Raw genomic sequence first — 23,037 nt, 5'->3', positions numbered from 1 at the left:
AAATCTCTGTTTGTGCCGTCTCTGAATCGTGTGATGGATCAAAAGCAACTGCTTAGTCTGAAGGCAATCTCTAGATAAGAGGCTGAATGGGAATTTTAGACTTCCTTATAATATTGCTGTTGCATTGCCTGTTCGAACTAAAGCAGCTCTTCTAATTAGAAATAAACTAGCTAGGACAATACACTGATTCTGTAACACCACACCATGGGTAGTGGAGTCAGTTCAGAGAGTAAGGAGTCTGCCAGAAGATCAAAGGAACTGGAGAAGACACTCCATGAAGATGCAGAGCGGGATGCCAGGACAGTCAAATTGCTCTTGTTGGGTAAATAAATAATAATAATCTATTAGTCCTTCTATTAAAGTATGATTTTCACATTGAAACTAAATTTCAATACAGTGATTATCCAGCTCTTACAATTTTACTTTAAAGCAGACAATTATATAAAGTGAGAAATACAAAAAAGTTTTGTGATTTTACAGTGATGCCATGCACCTGCTTTATGTCAGAACATGAATGATCGGGACAAGCAAGAGGAGACAAGCAGGTTGAAAATGAATTTGGTCTTTTTACATTTAATCATTTTTAGATCATTTAAATTCATGGAATGAAAGAATTTGAGAAACAGAAATCACTCTTAGAATAATTAGTTAGAGTAATTGCTGTAGTTTTTTGTAATGTATAATACAGAAAGTAAGAGTCAACGGTACAATAAGCAGTCTAAACGCCCTAGCAAATGGATTGAAAGAGGCAATTGATTAAACAAAAAATCGACAGATGCAACTGCCTAATGAAAATGTGTTGTTTTAAATTTGCAAAACTGTTGCAACTTGCTGTATAAAGTAAAAACAGATGGTTTAGTGAAAATGTCTATATGTAAAAATGCTTCTGTGTTCAACCTGTTTTAGAATGTTTAGCGGATTATGTGAAATTAAGGCAGATGGATTTTGCTATATGCCATTTCTCCTCCTGTGAACTAGGGAGTACTTGCCAACAGGCAGCATAAGCAATACCGCAGTAGTAGTTCTGTACATGAGAAAGTTTGGAATTTTATCAGACCTCCATCAGTACACTATGTACTTCTATAGATTTCTGAATAGTGTTCTAGTGTGAGAGTAGTGTGATATTTGGCGTAACAATATAAATGAATTTGATCAGATGACTAGGACTCACTATACCTGTATTTACGAAATGCTTACAAAAGCTTTTACATTGTAGTTTATTCATACCAGTCTCATGGGAGAATTTAACTTCCCAGATTAGACTGGAGGACGAGTGCTAGTAATAATAATAGGGCTCAGATTTTCCTAGATGCGTTAGCTGATGGATTCCTTCAGCAAGTAGTTGCTGAACCGACTAGAGGGGATGCCATTTTAGATTTGATTTTGGTGAGTAGTGAGGACCTCATAGAAGAAATGGTTGTAAGGGATAGTCTTGGCTCAAGTGATCATGAGCTAATTCAGTTCAAACTGAACGGAAGGATTAACAAAAATAAATCTGCAACTAGGGTTTTTGATTTCAAAAGGGCTGACTTTCAAAAATTAAGGAAATTAGTTAGGGAAGTGGATTGGACTGAAGAATTTATAGATCTAAAGGTAGAGGAGGAGGCCTGGGATTATTTTAAATTAAAGCTGCAGAAGCTATCGGAAACCTGCATCCCAAGAAAGGGGAAAAAATTCATAGGCAGGAGTTGTAGACCAATCTGGATGAGCAAGCATCTCAGAGCGGTGATTAAGAAAAAGCAGAAAGCATACAGGGAGTGGAAGAAGGGAGGGATCAGCAAGGAAATCTACCTTATTGAGGTCAGAACATGTAGGGATAAAGTGAGACAGGCTAAAAGTCAAGTAGAGTTGGACCTTGCAAAGGGAATTAAAACCAATAGTAAAAGGTTCTATAGTCATATAAATAAGAAGAAAACAAAGAAAGAAGAAGTGGGACCGCTAAACACTGAGGATGGAGTGGAGGTCAAGGATAATCTAGGCATGGCCCAATATCTAAACAAATACTTTGCTTCAGTCTTTAATAATACTAAAGAGGATCTTAGGGATAATGGTAGCATGACAAATGGGAATGAGGATATGGAGGTAGACATTACCATATTTGAGGTAGAAGCGAAACTCAAACAGCTTAATGGGACTAAATCGGGGGGCCCAGATAATCTTCATCCAAGAATATTAAAGGAACTGGCACATGAAATTGCAAGCCCATTAGCAAAAATTTTTAATGAATCCGTAAACTCAGGGGTTGTACCATATGATTGGAGAATTGCTAACATAGTTCCTATTTTTAAGAAAGGGAAAAAAGTGATCCGGGTAACTAGGCCTGTTAGTTTGACATCTGTAGTATGCAAGGTCTTGGAAAAAAATTTGAAGGAGAAGGTAGTTAAGGACATTGAAATCAATGGTAAATGGGACAAAATACAACATGGTTTTACAAAAGGTAGATTGTGCCAAACCAACCTGATCTCCTTCTTTGAGAATGTAACAGATTTTTTTTAGACAAAGGAAACGCAGTGGATCTAATTTACCTGGATTTCAGTAAGGCATTTGATACCGTGCCACATGGGGAATTATTAGTTAAATTGGATAAGATGGGGATCAATAGAAAATTGAAAGGTGATAAGGAATTGGTTAAAGGGGAAACTACAACGGGTCCTACTGAAAGGTGAACTGTCAGGCTGGAGGGAGGTTACCAGTGGAGTTCCTCAAGGATCGGTTTTGGGACCAATCTTATTTAATCTTTTTATTACTGACCTTGGCACAAAAAGTGGGAGTGTGCTAATAAAGTTTGCGGATGATACAAAGCTGGGAGGTATTGCCAATTTAGAGAAGGACAGGAATATCCTACAGGAGGATCTGGATGACCTTGTAAACTGGAGTAATAGGAATAGGATGAAATTTAATAGTGAGAAGTGTAAGGTCATGCATTTAAGGATTAATAACAAGAATTTTAGTTATAAGCTAAGGACGCATCAATTAGAAGTAACGGAGGAGGAAAAGGACCTTGGAGTATTGGTTGATCACAGGGGTTGATGACTATGAACTGCCAATGTGATATGGCCGTGAAAAAAGCTAATGCGGTCTTGGGATGCATTAGGAGAGGTATTTCCAGTAGGGAAAAGGAGGTTTTAGTACCGTTATACAAGGCACTGGTGAGACTTCACCTGGAATACTGTGTGCAGTTCTGGTCTCCCATGTTTAAGAAGGATGAATTCAAACTGGAACAGGTACAGAGAAGGGTTGCTAGGATGATCCGAGGAATGGAAAACTTGTCTTATGAAAGGAGACTCAAGGAGCTTGGCTTGTTTAGCCTAACTAAAAGAATGTTGAGGGGAGATATGATTGCTCTCTATAAATATATCAGAGGGATAAATACCAGAGAGGGAGAGAATTATTTTAGCTCAGTACCAATGAGGACACAAGAACAAATGGATATAAACTGGCCACAGGAAATTTAGACTAGAAATTAGACAAAGGTTTCTAACCATCAGAGGAGTGAAGTTTTGGAATAGCCTTTCAAGGGAAGCAGTGGGGGGAAAAGATCTATCTGGCTTTAAGATTAAACTCGATAAGTTTATGGAGGAGATGGTATGATGGGATAACATGGTTTTGGTAATTAAATATTCATGGTAAATAGGCCCAATGGCCTGTGATGGGATATTAGATGGGGTGGGATCCGAGTTACCCAGGAAAGAATTTTCTGTATTATCTGGCTGATGAATCTTGCCCATATGCTCAGGGTTTAGCTGATTGCCATATTTGGGGTCAGGAAGGAATTTTCCTCCAGGGCAGATTGGAAGAGGCCCTGGAGGTTTTTCGCCTTCCTCTGTGGCATGGGGCACGGGTCACTTGCTGGAGGATTCTCTGCTCCTTGAAGTCTTTAAACTACGATTATATAGCACAGATATAGGTGTGAGGTTTTCTGCAGGAGTGGTGGGTGAAATTCTGTGGCCTGCATTGTGCAGGAGGTCAGACTAGATGATCATAATGGTCCCTTCTGACCTAAATATCTATGAATCTATACCAGATCATCAGCTAATATAAATCAGCACAGATCCATTGACTTCAGTTTTAAACCAGACTTCAATTTGCACCAGCTGAAGATCTAACCCTCATTATTTAAATAAATTATGGAATAAACATAACACCATAGATATCTCAAGCAATAGTAAGAAGGTACCAGTTTGGTAAATATTACTTGGTTACATCATATTAGGGATATGATGTAATTTGTAAGCAGGAAAAGTTGTAAATCTATTCAGAGATGTTTAGTTGCATATCACATTGGCAAATACTCTATATATGAAAGTTTTCCCTGCAAAATTGACAAATCAGTAATGTTAAAGGGATATATCTTTGCAATCTACTGATGAAAAGTGCTACATAAAAGATAGGCATTTATTATTATTATCATTATTATTATTGTTGTTGTTGTTAGAAAGCCAGAGCTGTATGTGACCATATCAAATCATGAGAAACAGTGTTCCTTAAATAAGACAAATTACTGTCCTCTCAGAGAAAACTAAAGTTGGTCAAAAGTTGGGGAAGAAGGAATCTTTAAAAAAAAATTAAAATTGAAATTCTAAATGTTGATAAAGATTTTAGTCAAAATTTTTAAAAAATTGACCAGCTCTAGAAAAAAAATCCTATTATAGCCAAAAACAGTGGATAGATAGATAGATAGATAGATAGATAGATAGATAGATAGATAGATATTGGTAGGAAATATTAGAATTACCACACTGGATCAGACCCATGGTAACTCTAGTCCATTATCCTGACTCTGACTCTGTCCAGCACCAGTTCCTGCAAAGTAAGGTGTGGGGAAACTCAAAGGAGACAATTATGGGATAACCTGCCACCAGGAAAAAATTTTTCCCAAACCCCCATCATGTAGGGGTTGCATTATACTATGAGGCATGAACAGTTTTATCCCTTCCAAAATGCTTCTTTTTCAGTATTTATTATTATAATTCTGGATATGCTTTGCTGGATAAGAGTTTACTACCGTGTTGAACCCCATTAAGATCTTGGCCTAAATGTTATCCTGTGGCAATGAATTCCATGGCCTAACGGCATGTGATATGAAAAAGTATGCCTTTTTATCATTTTAAATTTGCCACCTTTCAATGTCGTTCACTGTCCTCTTGTTCTTGTCTCAAGATATAGGGTGAGTAGCCTGGTCTACCTTCTCAAAACCGTTCATTATGTTTAAGCCCTTTGCTTCTCAGTTTAAACTGATTTTTACTGAAAATTTTCGGGGTTTTACAAAAAGTATTATTCAGGTTTTTTCTGATTTTCACCCTACTTTTGTATCATTCAAACATATAAAAATAACTTGTTTTATTAGGAAAATACAATACATTGCATGCGATATCTGTATTACGATAATACATTAGTCTGTGTGTATATGCAAAGCTGCCTATTGAAGTAAGGCTATGTATGAGTCTAGAAGATACACACAATAAACAAACAGGTACGCATGCAAGCTCTGAAATGCATGCGCTTCTGAACATACTGATGAATCTCCCACCCACCACATACACATTTCAAGCTGTTAGCAGATAACAACTTAAAGATTTGACACACTGCAATGGGAAGGAAATGAAAATCTGTATCAGAATGCATTTCAGAACACAAGGAAGTATTCCAAAGTTTTAAAAAAAACAAAACCAGGAGAAACGGATGAAGTTGAGTGTATGCACTGCAAATGGTGTAGCCTAGTTATTAAATGTAAATATTTATAGTCAAATAGTTCTAAGTCTACAACAATCAACTGTTTATTGAAATGAAAAGTTTTATTTGGGGATGAGAGATATATTTGGGGATGAGAGAGATATATTCTTAAACTCAGAGGTGGCATTGTGTTTTGTGTTCTGTTTTCATTCTGCAGCAAACCTCGTTGATGAATGGAATTCAAGGCCTCCCCTCCCCCCGTCTTTCCATCCACCAAAATAAACCCCGATATTTTTCATCTGCTTTTGTTGTTGGGGTAATAAACTCTGATAAATTCCCGGGAAAAATTAAATGAAATAAAAATGGAAAAAGAAGGGTCCTAATTATGTTGTACCTTTCAGTCATGTCCCCTTTTATTCACCTTCTCCCTAAGGGAAAGATTTCAGTCTTTTCCATGGGAAATACGTTTTCCCTTCTGGAATCCTTCATGTGGACAATAAGGAGGCAGCTATCTACTAAAGAGCAAGTGAAAGGAAAAGATTTTCTGGGTTTAGCAGATCCTACTTACAGTGTCCTTTAAAAAAAAATATGGAGCTACTAAGACTGTACTTGGCCTGCCCCAGAGGGAACCACAGTGCTTCCCTGAGCTCCTTGTGCAGATGCAGCATACGCCCCCTTCCATGATTAACTAGCACTACTGGCCAGACTAGATCTGGGCCCAGTTCACAGATTTTGGATCTAGCTCTAAAGATGAAATTTCCCCAAAGCTTAGGTTGCTTAAGGTCTGGGCTTTTGGTCCATACCCATCTCTGAGTAAGAGCATGGACCTGATTCTCCTTTCACTTTACACCAGGGTAAATCAAAGCTGCCTGCAGTGTAACTGCACTGAAGACAATGGAGTTACATCAGCGAAAATCCATTTTGCGATCAGATTCAGGACCCCTCATGTGGGGACGGGGAAATGTATAGATGATGTCAGTACTTTGAGCATGGGTCAGCTATTTTTTGTGCAGAAAGTGTTGTTTGTATCCTTAATGTCATCAAGACCCCAATTATTAAATAATTTCAATGTAATTCTACTGAGCATCATAGAAAAGGACTGTCATGTAGACAGATTTTTACCCATTCAGACCATATATTGCCACTGTATTATAGACCAGATGTCACCATTGTTTCTTTAGAGATAGACATATTGCAAATTAGAAGAGTCCTGAGAGTGACCATAATGCCCTTATGATTAAAAGAATGTAATAGAGTGTACTGTTTCCAGCAGTATTTTTACCAAGAGGAGGATTTAATACTTAGGCTAATCTCTCTGGAGTTCACAGCTTTCAAATAGGAACCCACCTACAAAAATGAAGACATCATTACTTAATTCAATTTCCATTATTTGTTCAAGGAGTTTAGCATGGAGATGCTGATTATTGCTCTTGGAACAGGAATTGGGTTGCACAGAACTATAGGTTTCGGATTCACATAAGTCTCACAGTGGATGCAAAGATGAAAGCCTTTGTGATTCTATCTCCTCCCCCTGGAAAAATGCCCCACTCCCCACCATGACCATCCAGACATGCACATAATTCACATTTGATTTATGAGCTAGGAACAAACCCCAAGGAAATAATAAGGTCTCCTTGAGAACATTTGAAAACTTAGTTAAGTGGCAGCCTTTTTTTTTTGGTACATTTCATTTAGACTGTACATTTCACAGAATGGAGACCTGCTACTTTATTGTCCTGCCAAACTCAATGGAGACCCATGACACTGCATCAATAATAATCACAGCGCTCCTATAAGATTGGGCCCCACTGGTAATCTAAGTGATAAACACATTGTTCGAGAATCCTGCTTCAGGACTGCTGAGACTTTGTCCTTTGCTAGGGCTCCAAGCAGCATCAGGACTTAGGCAGCTTTGTGCATGCTGAGCAGAGGCAAGTTAAGTGCCTGAGCTCCCTTAGCATCTACAGGGTTTGGCAGCTGTTGAATGGTGGTTTTTAGAATGTCAGTGGTCTTTAAATGTCAGATTTTGGTGTCTTGAGAAGCAGTTAGGTGTCTAAGGGCAGGTTTACACTTAAAATGCTGCAGCTACACCACTGTAATGCTTACGTGAAAATGCTCCTCCTCGGATTGCAGAGAGCTCTCCCATTGGCATAGTTAATCCAGCTCCGTGAGTGGCAGTAGCCATGTCAATGGGAGAAACTCACCCATCAACATAGCGCTGTCTACATGGTGGTTAAGGTCAGTGTAGCTACATTGCTCAAGGGTGTGGATTTTTCACACCCTTGAGCAACATAGTTATACTGACATAGGTCTGTGGACCTGACCTAAGTGCCTTTGTGAACCTGACCTTAAGCCACTTTCAAAAATGAGACGGGGGCTTGTCTACACAGGACCACAGTCTGGGCTACATGGGTGAGGGGGGTGAATTGTAAAGTGCTGTAACGTGTTGCACTCTAACTGCCTCTTGTAGACCCTGTAGGCACTAGCTAAAAGGCACCTAGTTTGTGCTGATGTAGACCGAAACAGCACTGTGTTAATGTGAACTAGGTACCTGTTAGTTCTCATCAGCGAACACATTGGAGCGCTAGGGTTGCCAATCCTCCTGGATTGGCAGGGAGTCTCCCAGAATCGGCCTCAATCTCACGGTGCCTATTGAAACCAATCCAGCAGATTTTAATAGGCTGCTAAAAGTCTGGTTGGTGGCACAGTGGGGCTAAGGCAAGCTCCCTACCTGCCCTGGCTCTGTGTGGCTTCTGCAAGTGACTGGCACATCTCTCTGGCTCCTAGGCACAAGGGTGGCCGGGGGTCTCTGCGCACTGTCCCCATCCCAAGCACCATCTCTGCAGCTCCCATTGGCTGAGAACTGCAGCCTAGAAGCCAGATATGTCAATCATTTCCTGGAGTTGCCTGAGGTAAACACCGCCTGAAACCCGCATCCCTCAATCCCTCCCACACCCCAAACTCTTGCCCCAGCCCTGAGCCCACCCAAACTCCCTCCCATATCCTGCAACCCACACCCACTCCTCCATCCCAACCCCATACCCCAGGCTCAGGTCGGAGCCACCTCCTAGTCTCAGATCCCCTCGGCCCCACCCAGAGCCCACACCCCTTCTGCACCCTGCTCCAGCCCAGTGAGAGTGAGCGAGGGTGGGGGAGAGGGAGCAACAGAGGAAGGGGGGAATGGAGTGAGTACAGGGTGGGGCCTCAGAGAAGGGGCATGGCCTCGGGATAGGGGCAGGGGAAGGGTGTTTGGGTTTGTGCAGTTAGACAGTTGGCAATCCTATAGAGTGCTCTACAATTCACCCCCTCCCCATTGTCCGGACTATGGTGGCATCAGTCAGTTAGAAATAGTGTAAACCTTTATAACCATATTAGCTATTTGCGGCCTTTCCCTGGGTTTAACCATAGCCAGCTAGCACACTTTTAAAAACTATTCTCATTGTCTATACTAGGTGCTAAGAGGTGTAAGACAATGTGTTAACTAAAATGTGTTATTTAACACAGCTCATTTATCCCAGTGTAGACAACACCCAGCTTACTCCAGATGCCCATACCAATCCTTACTGCTCCTTTCACCTCCTGTTTCTCACACCTGATTTCATGACTTCTTTCTTGCTGCCCTCCATCCTTTCCCCCACCATACGCCAAGAACATTTCACTAGTCTATAAATAGCATAGCTCAGCCAGATTCACTTAGCCTAAATACCCCCCCACACACACACACACACCTGCTTCAACAGAAGGGAGTCAGTCTCAGCAGTGAGGGAGGGGACATTAACTGAGGGACACCAAGTAGCTTCTTCCACACCCCCACCAGGAGTCTCTGGCACTCATTGACCAGCTGTGGGGAAAGGTGCTGAATGGCCAGTATTCCCCAGCTCCCTGGATTTAACCTGAAGTGGGAGCCATGTGGAGCCTCTTATCCACCTCAAGCTAGGAATGGGAACCCACTCTGACAGATGCTGTGGGCCTAGCTGATCATTTGGGGGGTCAGAAAAGATTTTTTTCTCCCCTGGTCCAATTGGTAGAGGATCAGGGAGCATTTTGCCTTCCCTGAAGCACCTTCAAGCCACAGTGGCTTAAGTAGGAACAGGTGTAGTATCTAATTAAGGTACTGGAGTGGAGTTGTTTATTGGGCACAACTTGTGGCCAGTTTCCAGTGTAGTTAAAAAAATAAAATGAAGGGTTTGCAGAGGTAAAAGATCTGGGAGCTGGTGTTTGGCCTTGGGCTTTTGGGATAGGGTGAGACCATGTGGCCTTATGGCTCTTGTGGACTGAGGTCCCAACCCTTCAGCACCCTCTGTCCCTCTTGCAGGGGGAAGGTGCTAGGATTCAGAGAGAGCTGAGTCCTGGGGGGTTGGCTGAGGAAAGCCTACCCCGTGTTATGGGTTATATGGTAAAGAGCCCTGTAGCTGCCACAGTGGAACCAATTAAACGCCTGGTATAGAAGAGTGTGGGTGATGGGCAGGTAGCGCCCCTCCCCTGTGCTAAAATGTAATAAAAGTTGCAGCTTGCCGCTTAATTCCATGCATGGGCCTGTCCTCATTTCACTGCTGGTCCGTATCAGTCCAGTTATATTTCTGAACTCGTAGTCATTCATAATCTGTTGAAAAATTTCCTTCCCACCTTCCTTCCAGTCATCATTCATTCCTAATCCCTACCCTCTCTTCCTATCACATGGTTCTGTCTGAGTTTGGGGCTGGTTCGCAATGTCAGATGCTATCTGGCCCTACCTGCTTTGTTAACATCCACTCAATGTGCAGCGGCAGTCAAAAAAGCGAAGAGAATGCTGGGAATCATTAAGAAAGGGATGGATAATAGGACAGAAAATATCATGTTGTTTCTATGTAAATCCATGGTACGCCTACATCTTGAATACTGTGTTCAGATGTGGTCGCCCCATCTCAAAAAAGATATATTGGAACTGAAAAAGGTTCAGAAAGGGGCAACAAAAATTATTAGGGATATGGAACAGCTTCCGTATGAGGAGAGATTAATAAGACTGGGACTTTTCAACTTGGAAAAGAAATGGTTAAGGGGAGATATGATTGAGGTCTTTAAAATCATGACTAGTGTGGAGTAAGTGAATAAGGAAGTGTTATTTACTCCTTCTCATAACACAAGAACTAGGGGTCACCAAATGAAATTAACAGGCAGCAGGTTTAAAACAAATAAAAGGAAGTATTTCTTCACACAACGCACAGTCAACCTGCCAGAGGATGTTGTGAAGGCCAAGACTATAACAGGGATCAAAAAAGAACTAGATAAATTCATGGAGGACAGGTCCATCAATGGCTATTAGCCAGGATGGGCAGGAATGGTGTCCCTAGCCTCTGTTTGCCAGAAGCTGGGAATGAGCGAAAGGGGTTGGATCACTGGATGATTACCTGTTCTGTTTATTCCCTCTGGGGCTCGTGGCATTGACCACTGTAGGAAGACAGGATACTGGGCTAGATGGACCCTTGGTCTGACCCAGTAGGGTCATTCTTATGTTCTAACATTACTCTTTAAAATGACCACTGGCCCACATTCATCCCTGGTGGAACTAACTCTGTGAAGGTTAGTGGACTTAACACTTATAGCAATTCTCTGTCCCAAGTCTTTAAGAAACAAGTTTTATGTTTAGCCATTTATACTAGTCTGAGCATGAATGAAGAGTGTATTTCAGAAAGTTAGAAATGGCTTGTTATAGATTTAAAAGCTTCAAAGGTTTAGTTCAAAGAGGCACCCAAGAATTAGGACGTATGTGCAGACTTTATCCCCTTAACTCAAACATCTTGTGTTTAGACTCTAAATATCACAAGAACAGGCTTTCTAGAGACACTTCCATCCAATGAAGTGAACTGTAGCTCATGAAAGCTTATGCTCAAATAAATTTGTTAGTCTCTAAAGTGCCACAAGTACTTCCATCACTGCATTTCACATTCCATTCAGGAAGAAAATGCAGAGGGAAGTCTTTTCTTATATATTCAACAACAAGCCCTGATGGACTGAGTGTGGATCTGGGGGTCAGGAATCCTTAAATTTTTATCCTGGTTTTGCCATTGACCCACTGTGTAATCTTAGACAAAGCACTTAAACACTCTGTGCCTCAGTTCCCCAATCTGTAAAATAATAAAATACTTCTCTAGCTCACGGTAATGTTGTAGAGGCCCTGACCTGAGATTTTCCAAGTACCTTCCACCCCACTGACATCACTGGAAGTTGCAGGTGTTCTGCTTCTCTTCAGAACGGACCCCAATTTTTAAAAGTGGCCACTGATTGGGGGGGGGGCTTCATTTTTGGGGTGCACAACTTGAGAAGTTAAAATGGAGGCACTCGATGTCAGACGCCACTTTGGAAAATGTGAGTTCCGATGCTTTGCAGGTCTTTGATGATATGAAGTTCAAAATACATGCCAAGGGTCTTTCCTGCCAAGCTCAGCAGCAAACTTTGATATTTTCGAAAGTTTACTGAACTTTTCCAGGCTTCAGAAAAGGGTTGGGGTTTTTTTTTCAGCTGTAGACACTAATTAGGGTCAATCATTTTTTATTCAAAGTAGTGTGCCCATTCCAGGACAAACTAACAAATAGTCTGGTGGGGAAGAGTTCTTTATGTTGTTCCTGAATAGTTATACCATTAAAACATCATTTACCTATGGAGAGACTCCAACCTAGGTAGTTATGCAGCTCTTATCATTGTGTATTGTATCTTTACCTTTCCTGGGGCTTGGACTCTGCAGAGGTAGCTGGTGTTTTATGAGCATAAGTGAAGCAACATGTTGCAAAGGAGATGCACGCTGCTCTCACTCACACACGTACACACAGAGATACACCCACACATGGGGACTTCGTTTTTGCATTCTCCTTTTATAGTTTTTTCTCTTTAATCTAAACTAACAGTGATTGAAACTGAATGTGACTGACCTTCCTGCATGGAAAAATTTAACACAGTGGTCCCCAAACTTCTTCATTCATGCCCCCCACCTGGTCTGTGCACACACACACACCCCCAGAACTGCTGTCAGGAGCAGGGCCAGAGCTGCGTTCGGGAGCTAGGGGGCCAGAACGCCAGGGGCAGAGTGGGGCTGGGTTGTGCACCCTCCCTGCCCCCAGTAAGGGCAGGCATGGGCCCCACTCCCCCCGCAAAAAATAGTTCCCCCACACCCATCTAGGGGGCATGCCCCACAGTTTGGGGACCACTGATTTAACAGAACTTATCTCAGTCTTCATCAGTTACTCCAAGTAGGAGATAACCTAAATAGTTGGAAGGATGCAGTGTTGCCTTCTGGCTAGAGCGCTGGACAGGCACTGAGGAGACCTGGGGTCCATTCCCAGCTCTTCAGCTGGCTTGCGGGGTACGTTTAGTCACCTCTCAGTGCCTCAGTTTCCCTATCTGTAAAATGGGGGTGAAGATACTGATCTCCTTTGTAAAGCACTTTGAGATCTATAGATGAAAAGCACTAGATACTACTTAATAAATAAGCATGATTAGATTCACTTTGTAATAGCTCCCCCGTGCATAACTCCAGGAGTGTACATAATTCTGGTCGTTCAGTGTTACGAGCAGAGGTCTGGGAACTCCTTGCTTCCCCTTCTGACTCTATCCCAGACATAAGAGATACATATAAGGTAGGATTATCACTAGCCCTAATCCTCAAAGCGGAACAGGAGGGAGCCAAGGCCCCCAAGACCCTATGCAACCCACTGAAGAGCTATTGTGACTCTGGGTCCTCAGCTCACTTGCCACTGTTCCCTGTGAAGGAGGGATGGAATGCAGGTACAGTCATGACTCTCTGCCCCTTGAATGCTCTGGCCAGAGGAGCGGGCTCAACATGAGGAAAGAAGAAAGGAAAGATTCAGGGTCCAATAAATTCTTACTATTACACTCCCTTGGGAGCAAGAGCTCCTTCTGAGGCAGCTAAGAGTGATCCTATACTCAAGACTGAACCGAAAAGTTCTATGTAGCCTATGATTAAAGTATTCCTGAAAGATTAATTAAGAGTATAAACAAAGGAGAAGAGATGCACCCATTGGGTTTAAATCCCAGCTCCTTCTATAATTTAACATTGTCTTTCAGTCACTGAACAGGGACTCATTTATGTATTATTTTCACTAACATTGTTCAATGCCCTGGGCTAGCATTGGTATTTTGCACGAATATCATAAGACCAGACCTGAAGAAGAGCTCAGTACAGCTTGAAAGCTTGTCTCCCTCACCAACAAAAGTTGGTCCAGTAAAAGATATTACCTCACCCCCCTCATCTCTCTAATATCCTGCCAAGACAGCTACAACAACACTGCATAAGACCTCTCTGTCACGTAGTGAAACTGTAGTAAACATTGCATAATCCGGGATGGGCTGTGGTTTGCTCAGTTCCTTAAATGGGTATTGAGAAGAAACTGACTGATGACCTATTACAAAATTTGCAAGTTTCAAATGCAAAACCAATTGTTGACATGGTCGTAATTAATCACAGAGCGTGGCAGGTGGCTGCATTGGCCAACTTAGCATAATCATGGTATTTTTCACCAGTGCTTTCTGCCACTCATCTGATGGGTTTCAGAAGAATGTTTTGCATCTGTTTTGCTGGTTGTTGTGACTCATTTGCTGACATTTAAATGTTGTGAACTTTAAAAAAAATCTGTTTAGAAAATACTTCTCATCAACTCATTCCCTTTAGCCAATGAACATCTAGTTGGAATAGCGATGGCCTGATTCTCCACTGCAAGTAGCCATTTACACCTGTGCCAAAGGAGGGTAAATCAAAGTATTTATGCACTCATGCTGTAACCGACAAAGAGCAGGGCAATGGAAAATCATGTTCCTTGAGTTCCTGGCGTTTAGCCCTCAAATTATGCCCCAATTCATACAATTGAAACATTAGGGCCTAAGACCTAGATGTGGGAAGTAAGTTACACACCTGAGCTGCGAACATTGCTACTCCCCAGTCTGTGCTCTGACCGCTTTTCATGTGAGTAAGTGCAGCTCCGCTTGCTTTGCAGCAGGGGGATATCGTTTTGTGACTGTTAGCCATTTTGCACCTGAATAGGAGGGCCAGGTTCAAATAAATAAGGCTACCCACTCCCAAACCCTGATCTCAGTTCTTCAACTGACTTTATGCAGGCAGACTCAGGGACCCAGGCAGAACCTCGGTGAAGTCAATGGGGCCCTGTGCAGATACAGAGTTCTTCCTAAACTGAGCGAGCTTGGTTAGGGTCCTACTTTCCACACACACCCTCGCTCTCCCTTCTGCATGAGAGTCCAAGGTTATGGTGCATAGAAAGTGGAGTTATATCTGCAACAACGGGTTTGCACCCATGATGCTTCTAACTTTCCACACTCCCCCACCATGCAACATGATGCAGAATCAGGGGACTTTTGTTCATGAAGCTGAGCTCTCATATGCTTCAAGTGCCCAGTGGATGCTGACAGAACATAAGTCTGGCCCATTTTCTTTTCTCTTTGTTTCCAAAATCTATATTATTTTAATTACATCAGTGTTCTTTTAGCTTTTACAAATGACATTTCTATTAGGATTTCAGTGCAAAATACGCCTTGACTTAAAAAGAAAGAGGATTCTATGAGATAAAATGATGCCTCTGAAGAGAGTATGCGCCTCTCCCCTTCCCCAGTTTTTGTCCATGAAAATTATGGAATTTGCAAGATTATTTTAATGTCTATTAGTCTTATTTGTGTATCAGAAATATTTTTGAATATTCCTTTTCTGCAGGTGCTGGAGAGTCAGGAAAGAGCACTATTGTGAAGCAAATGAAGTAGGTATATGAATATTAATTTCCATTATAAAGTTTGTATACTTGCAATATGTGCAGCAAATGTCTCAGCTATCAGTAATTTTATTTTCAAATAAAATGCAACAAAAAATTAAAATCAACTTCCATTTCCAACATACAAAGTGAAATACAAAATGATCGGAGATATATAGCTGATTTTCTAATCAAATATATTTGGCAAATCTTGCACTGATCCAACTACTACTGAAGTCAAGCAGCCTTTCCATTAGCTTCCACAGGAATTGCACCAAGCCATGAGTAAGGCTGCATGTCTGTCATGGAGGTCACTGAAGTCACAGATTCTGTGACTTTCCATGACCTCTGTGATTTTTGCAGTGGCCGCTGCTGGGGCAGTCTCGGGCCACCACGTCCCCCCTATCCCCACCCCAGCAGCAGCAGTAGTTTGGGTGTGTGAGGGGGCTCAGGGCTGGGTGTGCGGGCAGAGCTTATCTCTGGAGGGGGCTCCCCGGAAGGCCAGGGGGCTCTGCACGCTGTCCCTGCCTGCACCCAATGGGTGCTGCAGAGCCAGAACTAGTGGCAGGGGCAGCGTGTGAAGCCCCTCTGGCCATCCCTCCCCCTAGGACCTGCAGAGACATGCCGGCCATTTCCAGGGAGCTGTGAGGAGCCAGGTAGGGAGCCTGTCAGCCCTGCCAACCCCCCCCAGCATCAGTGGAGGTCCTGGGCCATGTGTCACTGCCCACCACCCCACTTGCACCAGAGGTGGTCCCACGCCACACGCCACTGCCTGCCTCCCCCAGCACCAGTGGGGGTCCTGGACCACCCCACCCAGCAACCACAGTGCCCCCCCACCCCCGAGCCACCTCCACAGCACCTGTGGAGCCCCCAACAGGCCATCCCCCAGCACCCGCAGTGCCCCCCCAGGGCAAGTTTTAGTTAGAAGTATATAGTACAAGTCATGGACAGATCACAGGCCTTCAATTTTTGTTTACTGCCTGTGACCTATCCTTGACTTTTACTAAAAATACCCATGACTAAAATGTAGCCTTAGCTATGAGTATTAGATCAAGGAGTATAACTGAACTCATAAATCTATGCTTTGCTTCTCAGAGTGTCAATCGCTGTTGATCTTCACAGATTTCAGAGTAACAGCCATGTTAGTCTGTATTTGCAAAAAGAAATGCATCCGATGAAGTGAGCTGTAGCTCACGAAAGCTTATGCTCAAATAAATTGGTTAGTCTCTATGGTGACACAAGTCCTCCTTGATCTTCACAGAATTACTCTAATTCCTGCCTATAGCCAACTCTCTAGTGAATGCAAAGATTGTGTCTGGCCCTTGTGCCTTGTGCTGAGTGGGAGGTACAAGCATACCTGATTGCACACTTTGCACCAAGGCTAGGGACAAGTGCAGGGAATGATGTCTTTGTGTACCCAAGGATGTAAACCTCTCCAAAGGGCAAGGGAAGAAGCTGGGATGATGGCCCTACCCCACTTGCAGGCATCAATGGTCCCAGCTGGACACGCTGGGAAGCACAGGTAGGATCATCCAAAGGGCAATATCCCTTTACAGACTCTCATTGGGGATTTGATTGTGCCATTACTTCAGATAAACCTAGTGCAGTAACTGTTCACTCAACAAGGGCCTGGTCCCGCTACCATTGAAGACAATGACTGTATTTCCATTGATTTCAAAGGGAGTGGATTAGGCACTGAATGAGCTTCATCATGGACTATTTTATTATATTTATAGCTAGGCTGTTCACATTTCTTTACATGTAACTAAGCAGGCCAATTTTTCTAAAGGTAGCTAAAGTAGTAGTTTAAAGAAGTAACTCAACTGTGCCAAACCAGTGGCAACATAACTCCAATTTAAATGTGCAGCCCATGTCCTCCTTTACATTTAAAAATTGTAAAATTGTATTGTTTAATCAGGGCTTATTTTTCCAGGTGAATTTGTGAATTATTGCCTGAAATTGCTTTTTATAGTCATCTGACAAATACAGAGGGCGATTACAAAATTCCAGAGCCAGAACCATTGTAATTATTTGAGCATGCCACCACTGTATTGGTATCAATCTGTTCCAATGTAAACATTTTTAAGGAGAGCATTTTTAATAGAGGGGACACTTTATCTCTTATTTAAAATTTTCTGGTTATTTGACATCCTTATCAACCCATTTAAAGAATAATTTGGATAATGTTGGCACAGGGATAAATGCCATAATGGAAAATGTTTCCTTCTTTTCCTTTTGGGTTTGCAGCAGGACAATTTTAATAACATCACCATAACTTTCACCAAATGTTTTTGCCAACTTTTCTGTTTCAAGTAAGATAATGTATTTTTTATTTCCTTCATTGTAAGTCTGATTGAGCCGCACATCCTCTGCACACTCTGCAAAGTGCTTTAAAACGTACTTAACCCCCACTGAAGTTGTGCTGAAGTGCTTTGCTGAATAGGGCTAAATTTAAGCTTGTTCTGTGAGAAATCTGAGAGCTAATTTACCCGATAGCATTAGAGGTAAACCTGAAAAGCTCTATGTAACTTTTAAAGCCCCATGTCTATAAGATTTAGAGCTGGTGGGAAAATAGGGGGGTTTCCATGGAAAATTATTAAAAAAATTGTTTTCATTTTTGTTAACAATTTCCATGGAAAAGTTTGACTTTTTGGTGAAATATCAAAGCCAAAATATGTTGGCCAAAACATGAAATATTTCAATATTCAAAGGTTTGATTGTCAGGTGTTCCGTTTTTCAAAAAAATGTCAAAATTTTCCATGGAAGCAGACACTGTTTCCAAAAAAAAAAAAATTGTTTTGTTGAAAACTTTCCTGTCAAAAACAGTTTTGACAGAAAATTTTTGACTAGCGCTAATGAGGCCATCCTAATACTACTAATATGATTTTTTAATGAATACATTACAATACTATACTTTCTATTATTCATCATAATGGAGATATCTGTAGACCTGATCCAAACCCCACTGAAGTCTGAATTATTCCATTGGCTTCTGTATTCTTTGGATAACATCCTCGGAAACATAAAGGAGAATTACAGCTTATTTTCAGTTAGAATTGAGGAAGACAATTCTTCAGCTATTAAAAGATTTTCTTATCCTTCTGAGTATTTACAAGGTGATATCACTGGTTTTAAATTTTCTCTAAAGAAGGCTATGCTTTGAGAGTGCATTTGAAAATGTTTCCTTGCTTGTTAAAGTCATACATAAAGAGAATAGGGGGCTGCTACTGACTAACTATTCTTCGGGCTGGGTAGCATGGATGCTGCCAGAGGACGTGAATATAAATATAAAAGCCTCAAGAGAAAACAAGTATTTTTCTTTTTGTAATTACAGTAGCTAGTGCTATTTTGAGGCCCTCTATTTTCTTCCTTTCTTTGTTGTTCAAATGCTTTTAAGGATAATAGCAACATTTAAAATGACTGAAAATTATAAGTGCATTTGCCTGTCTTCCCTTCAGATGTTCACAACCCCCCACCCTTTAAAACAGACGGTAAAAACGTGTTCTTTTAATCCCACAACTTCCACACAACCTCTAATGCATGCATTGCTATGGGGCATGCAGACTAAAACAGCCAGCCTTAGGTTTTGAATTCTCTGTAGTTTGGAGTTTCCTTACATTTCATGCCATTGTATGTACTAAAGCATCTGATTTTTATAGCTGGAGGGCTATAAAGGTCACTGCACAAGTTCCAAAATATCTTGAAAACATATCGGAAATAGTTTTTTTCTGTAACAAATAGCATATACAGAAAGTGAGATGGGATAGTACAATGTGGAGGTTTTTTAATACTCATTTGGATGACTTTCTCATGACCTAGTTTTCCACTCATGACGAACATAGACATTCCACGCTCACCCCAATAAGTACTCCATGCTACCATGTATCCTCTACGTGCCTCATATGTTACATACAATTGGCATTCATTTTTTTCTTTCATTTTGAACGTTTCTAGAGGTTCTAGAGGTGTTTCTCATTCTGGGGCCAAGCCCACTGAAATCAATGGGAGTCTCTGAAGCCTTCCACTGTCTTTAATGGGCTTTGAATTAGATCCAATATATATTCATTTTGAGAATGTCACTCAAACCACTAGGCACTTCCAAAAAGGAAGGTAAGCTTTAAGCTATTTTGGAACTGTTTTAGAGAGGGGGTTTGGTACCTCACTGTATGCAAAGTTGTAGCTTTGCCTTTTCTTTTGTGATTCAGGTCAGAGATATGATAGGATTCATAGACATTCCATTCTAGTCCACTCCCATTCTCTCCTAGGCCTTGTCTACCCTACACAGTTTTGTCGATGCAGGTTATGCCAATGATCAAAAACCAGTATAATTACATCGCTTGTGCATGTTCACACAATGCTCCTTCTGTCAGCAGAGTGCGTCCACAGTTGGTGCTCTAGTATTGACAGTGAAACGCTATCCCACTGTGCTACTTCCCACCTTCTGCAGCTAGGAGGTGTGCGACGGCAGAGTGGATCGCAGTGCATCATGGGTGTGGCTCCACGTCCCATGATGCAGTGTTTTCCATCCCATCATTCCATGGGCTTCTGACTGCGTTTCACAGCATTTTTCAACAGCCCCTGTTTACTGTGCGCCCACCATCTCTGTCTGAAAGGATTGATCCTGCACTGCTCTCTACTGTTGTGGTCACTGTTATAAACATATTGCAGACGGTTATGCAATATATCATGAACTCCCCATCTGAGCAGGAATCAGAGTTGCCTGACCTGCTGTTTGTCATGGAAAGAAACTACACCAGATTACTTTAGGCATTCATGGGGCAGCTGCACACAATGGTGCACCGCTTTTGGGCTTTGGTGGAGCACTGAGTGGTGGAGCACTGAGTGGTGGAATCACATCGTTATGCAGGTCTGGCATGATGAGCAGTTGCTGCAGAACTTTCGGATGTGGAAAGCCACCTTCCTGTGTTTGGAGCTTGCACTGCGGCGCAAGGTCACCAAAATGAGAGCTGCCCTCTCAGTGGAGAAGCATGTGGCAATTGCTGTGTGGTGACAGTTACAAATCAATTTGGAGTCGGAAAGTCCACCGCTGGGGCTGTGTTAACGCCAGTGTGCAGGGCCATTAATCACATCCTGCTATGAAGGACTGTGACTCTTGGCAATGTGCATGAAATAGTGGACAGCTTTCCAGCAATGGGTTTCCCTAACTGCAGCAGGGCAATAGATGGTATGCCTATCGCAATTTTGCCCCAGACCATTTTGCAATGGAGTACATCAATAGAAAGGGGTATTTTTCTATGGTATTTCAACTACTTGTGGATCACTGTGGATGTTTTACTGACATCAAAGTGGGATGATCTAGGAAGGTACATGACGCATGCATCTTTAGGAACATTGGTCTGTACAGAAAGCTACAAGCAGGGACTTTTTTTCTAGAACAGAGGATTCCAGTGGGTGATGTTGAAATGCCCATATTGATCCTGGGAGACCCAGCCTTCCCCTTAGTCCCATGGCTCACAAAGCCTTACACGGGAATCCTGGACAGCAGCAAGGAACACTTCAACAATAAGCTGAACAGGTGCAGAATGGTCATAGAATGTGCCTTTGGAATATTAAAAGCACACTGGCGCTGCCTTTATGTCAGGTTAGACCTAAATGAGGAAAATATTGCCATGGTCATAGAAGCCTGATGTGCACTCCATAATGTTTGTGATACTAAGGGTGAAACATTTCCCCCAGGATGGAGTATGAAGGTGGATCGCCTGGCATCTGATTTTGAGCAGCCAGATACCAGGACTAATAGAGGAACACAATGGGGGGGAGGAGGGCTATTTAAATCAGGGAAGGTTTGAGGCAACATCTTGACAATGAGCAGCAGTAATGTGTCTTTCTATACAGCACTCTACCATGCTTTGTTAACTTTCATGAAAATTTTGATGATTCCGGATCAGGATTTGTAATCAGCCAATGATGAAATTGCCGTCGTGTATTAATTCCAGCAGCAATCACCATGTTTTGGAGACAAATAAAGATTGGTTATCTTTCAGAGAGTTTATTTTTATTAAATACCAATTAACAACATACACAAAAGGCTTGGTGGGAAGGGATATAATAGTAAAGGGCAGTATAGGCTCTCATACCTGTTTATAAGTTCAGCTATCATTTTGGAAGCTGTCCGAAAGCGTGGAGTGAATGAGTTACCGAGATGGGCTGGGAACTTAGAAGGAATGTGTGGGAGGAGTTTGGGGAGGGCATGGAAAACAGTTCTGTATCAGCTCAGGGGGAAGGGGTGCACTTCCTGCGTGTGAACAGTTTCAGACCAGGTTGCTATACTGCTCACCTGTGTGCTGCTTTGGTCCCTGCACAAGCAATTGCTGATTGGCGTGGGAAAGTTTCCTACAATGGGGGAAGGAACAGAGCTCTTCTCTCCTGTATCATGAGACAGACTCCTGGGACTGGCTAGATCCCTCGGGACTGGAAAAGAGATCTGGACTCGCCACACCACCAGACGACCCTGCCATATGCTGCACATCATCCTCCAACTTGACCTCCTCATTCACGACTTTATCCTTGGGGTTGAGTCCACTGTCCTCAGTCTCCAACCCTGCCGAAGTATCCATGGAGCTCTTGGTGGTTGTCATAAATATAAAGGGAAGGGTAAACCCCTTTGAAATCCCTCCTGGCCAGGGGAAAGCTCCTCTCACCTGTAAAGGGTTAAGAAGCTAAAGGTAACCTCGCTGGCACCTGACCAAAATGACCAATGAGGAGACAAGATACTTTCAAAAGCTGGGAGGAGGGAGAGAAACAAGGGGTCTGTGTGTCTGTCTATAGTCTGTCTTTGTCGGGGATAGACCAGGAATGGAGTCTCAGAACTTTTAGTAAGTAATCTAGCTAGGTATGTGTTAGATTATGATTTCTTTAAATGGCTGAGAAAAGAATTGTGCTGAATAGAATAACTATTTCTGTCTGTGTATCTTTTTTGTAACTTAAGGTTTTGCCTAGAGGGGTTCTCTATGTTTTTGAATCTAAGATTCAAACCTATAACCTATAAGATATCTACCATCCTGATTTTACAGGGGGGATTTCTTTATTTCTATTTACTTCTATTTTTATTAAAAGTCTTCTTGTAAGAAAACTGAATGCTTTTTCATTGTTCTCAGATCCAAGGGTTTGGGTCTGTGGTCACCTATGCAAATTGGTGAGGCTTTTTATCCAACATTTCCCAGGAAAGGGGGGTGCAAGTGTTGGGAGGATTGTTCATTGTTCTTAAGATCCAAGGGTCTGGGTCTGTAGTCACCTAGGCAAATTGGTGAGGCTTTTTACCAAACCTTGTCCAGGAAGTGGGGTGCAAGGTTTTGGGAAGTATTTTGGGGGGAAGGACGCGTCCAAACAGCTCTTCCCCAGTAACCAGTATTAGTTTGGTGGTGGTAGCGGCCAGTCCAAGGACAAAGGGTGGAATATTTTGTACCTTAGGGAAGTTTTGACCTAAGCTGGTAAAGATAAGCTTAGGAGGTTTTTCATGCAGGTCCCCACATCTGTACCCTAGAGTTCAGAGTGGGGGAGGAACCTTGACAGTGGTGAAGGTGGGGTCACTGCAGAGGATGGTGACCAGCTCCTTATAGAAGCGTAAAGTTTTCGGTGCAGCATCAGAGCAAAGGTT

The 23,037-nt window shown here is 42.2% G+C and overlaps 1 protein-coding gene across 1 annotated transcript in view; it reads left to right on the top strand.

Annotated features, from left to right (window-relative positions):
• Positions 1–204: 204 nt before the first annotated feature.
• Positions 205–23,037, top strand: part of GNAT3 (G protein subunit alpha transducin 3) — a 40,658-nt gene continuing 17,825 nt past the window's right edge. The window contains 2 exon segments of the mRNA XM_073331887.2: positions 205–322; positions 15,386–15,428. Coding sequence (XP_073187988.2) covers positions 205–322; positions 15,386–15,428 — 161 coding nt within the window.

This window comes from Lepidochelys kempii, chromosome 1 (assembly GCF_965140285.1).
Source record: "Lepidochelys kempii isolate rLepKem1 chromosome 1, rLepKem1.hap1, whole genome shotgun sequence".
Taxonomy (NCBI): Eukaryota; Metazoa; Chordata; order Testudines; family Cheloniidae; genus Lepidochelys; species Lepidochelys kempii.
Note: the sequence above shows the minus strand (reverse complement) of the source record. Positions and strands in the feature narration are given on the sequence as shown.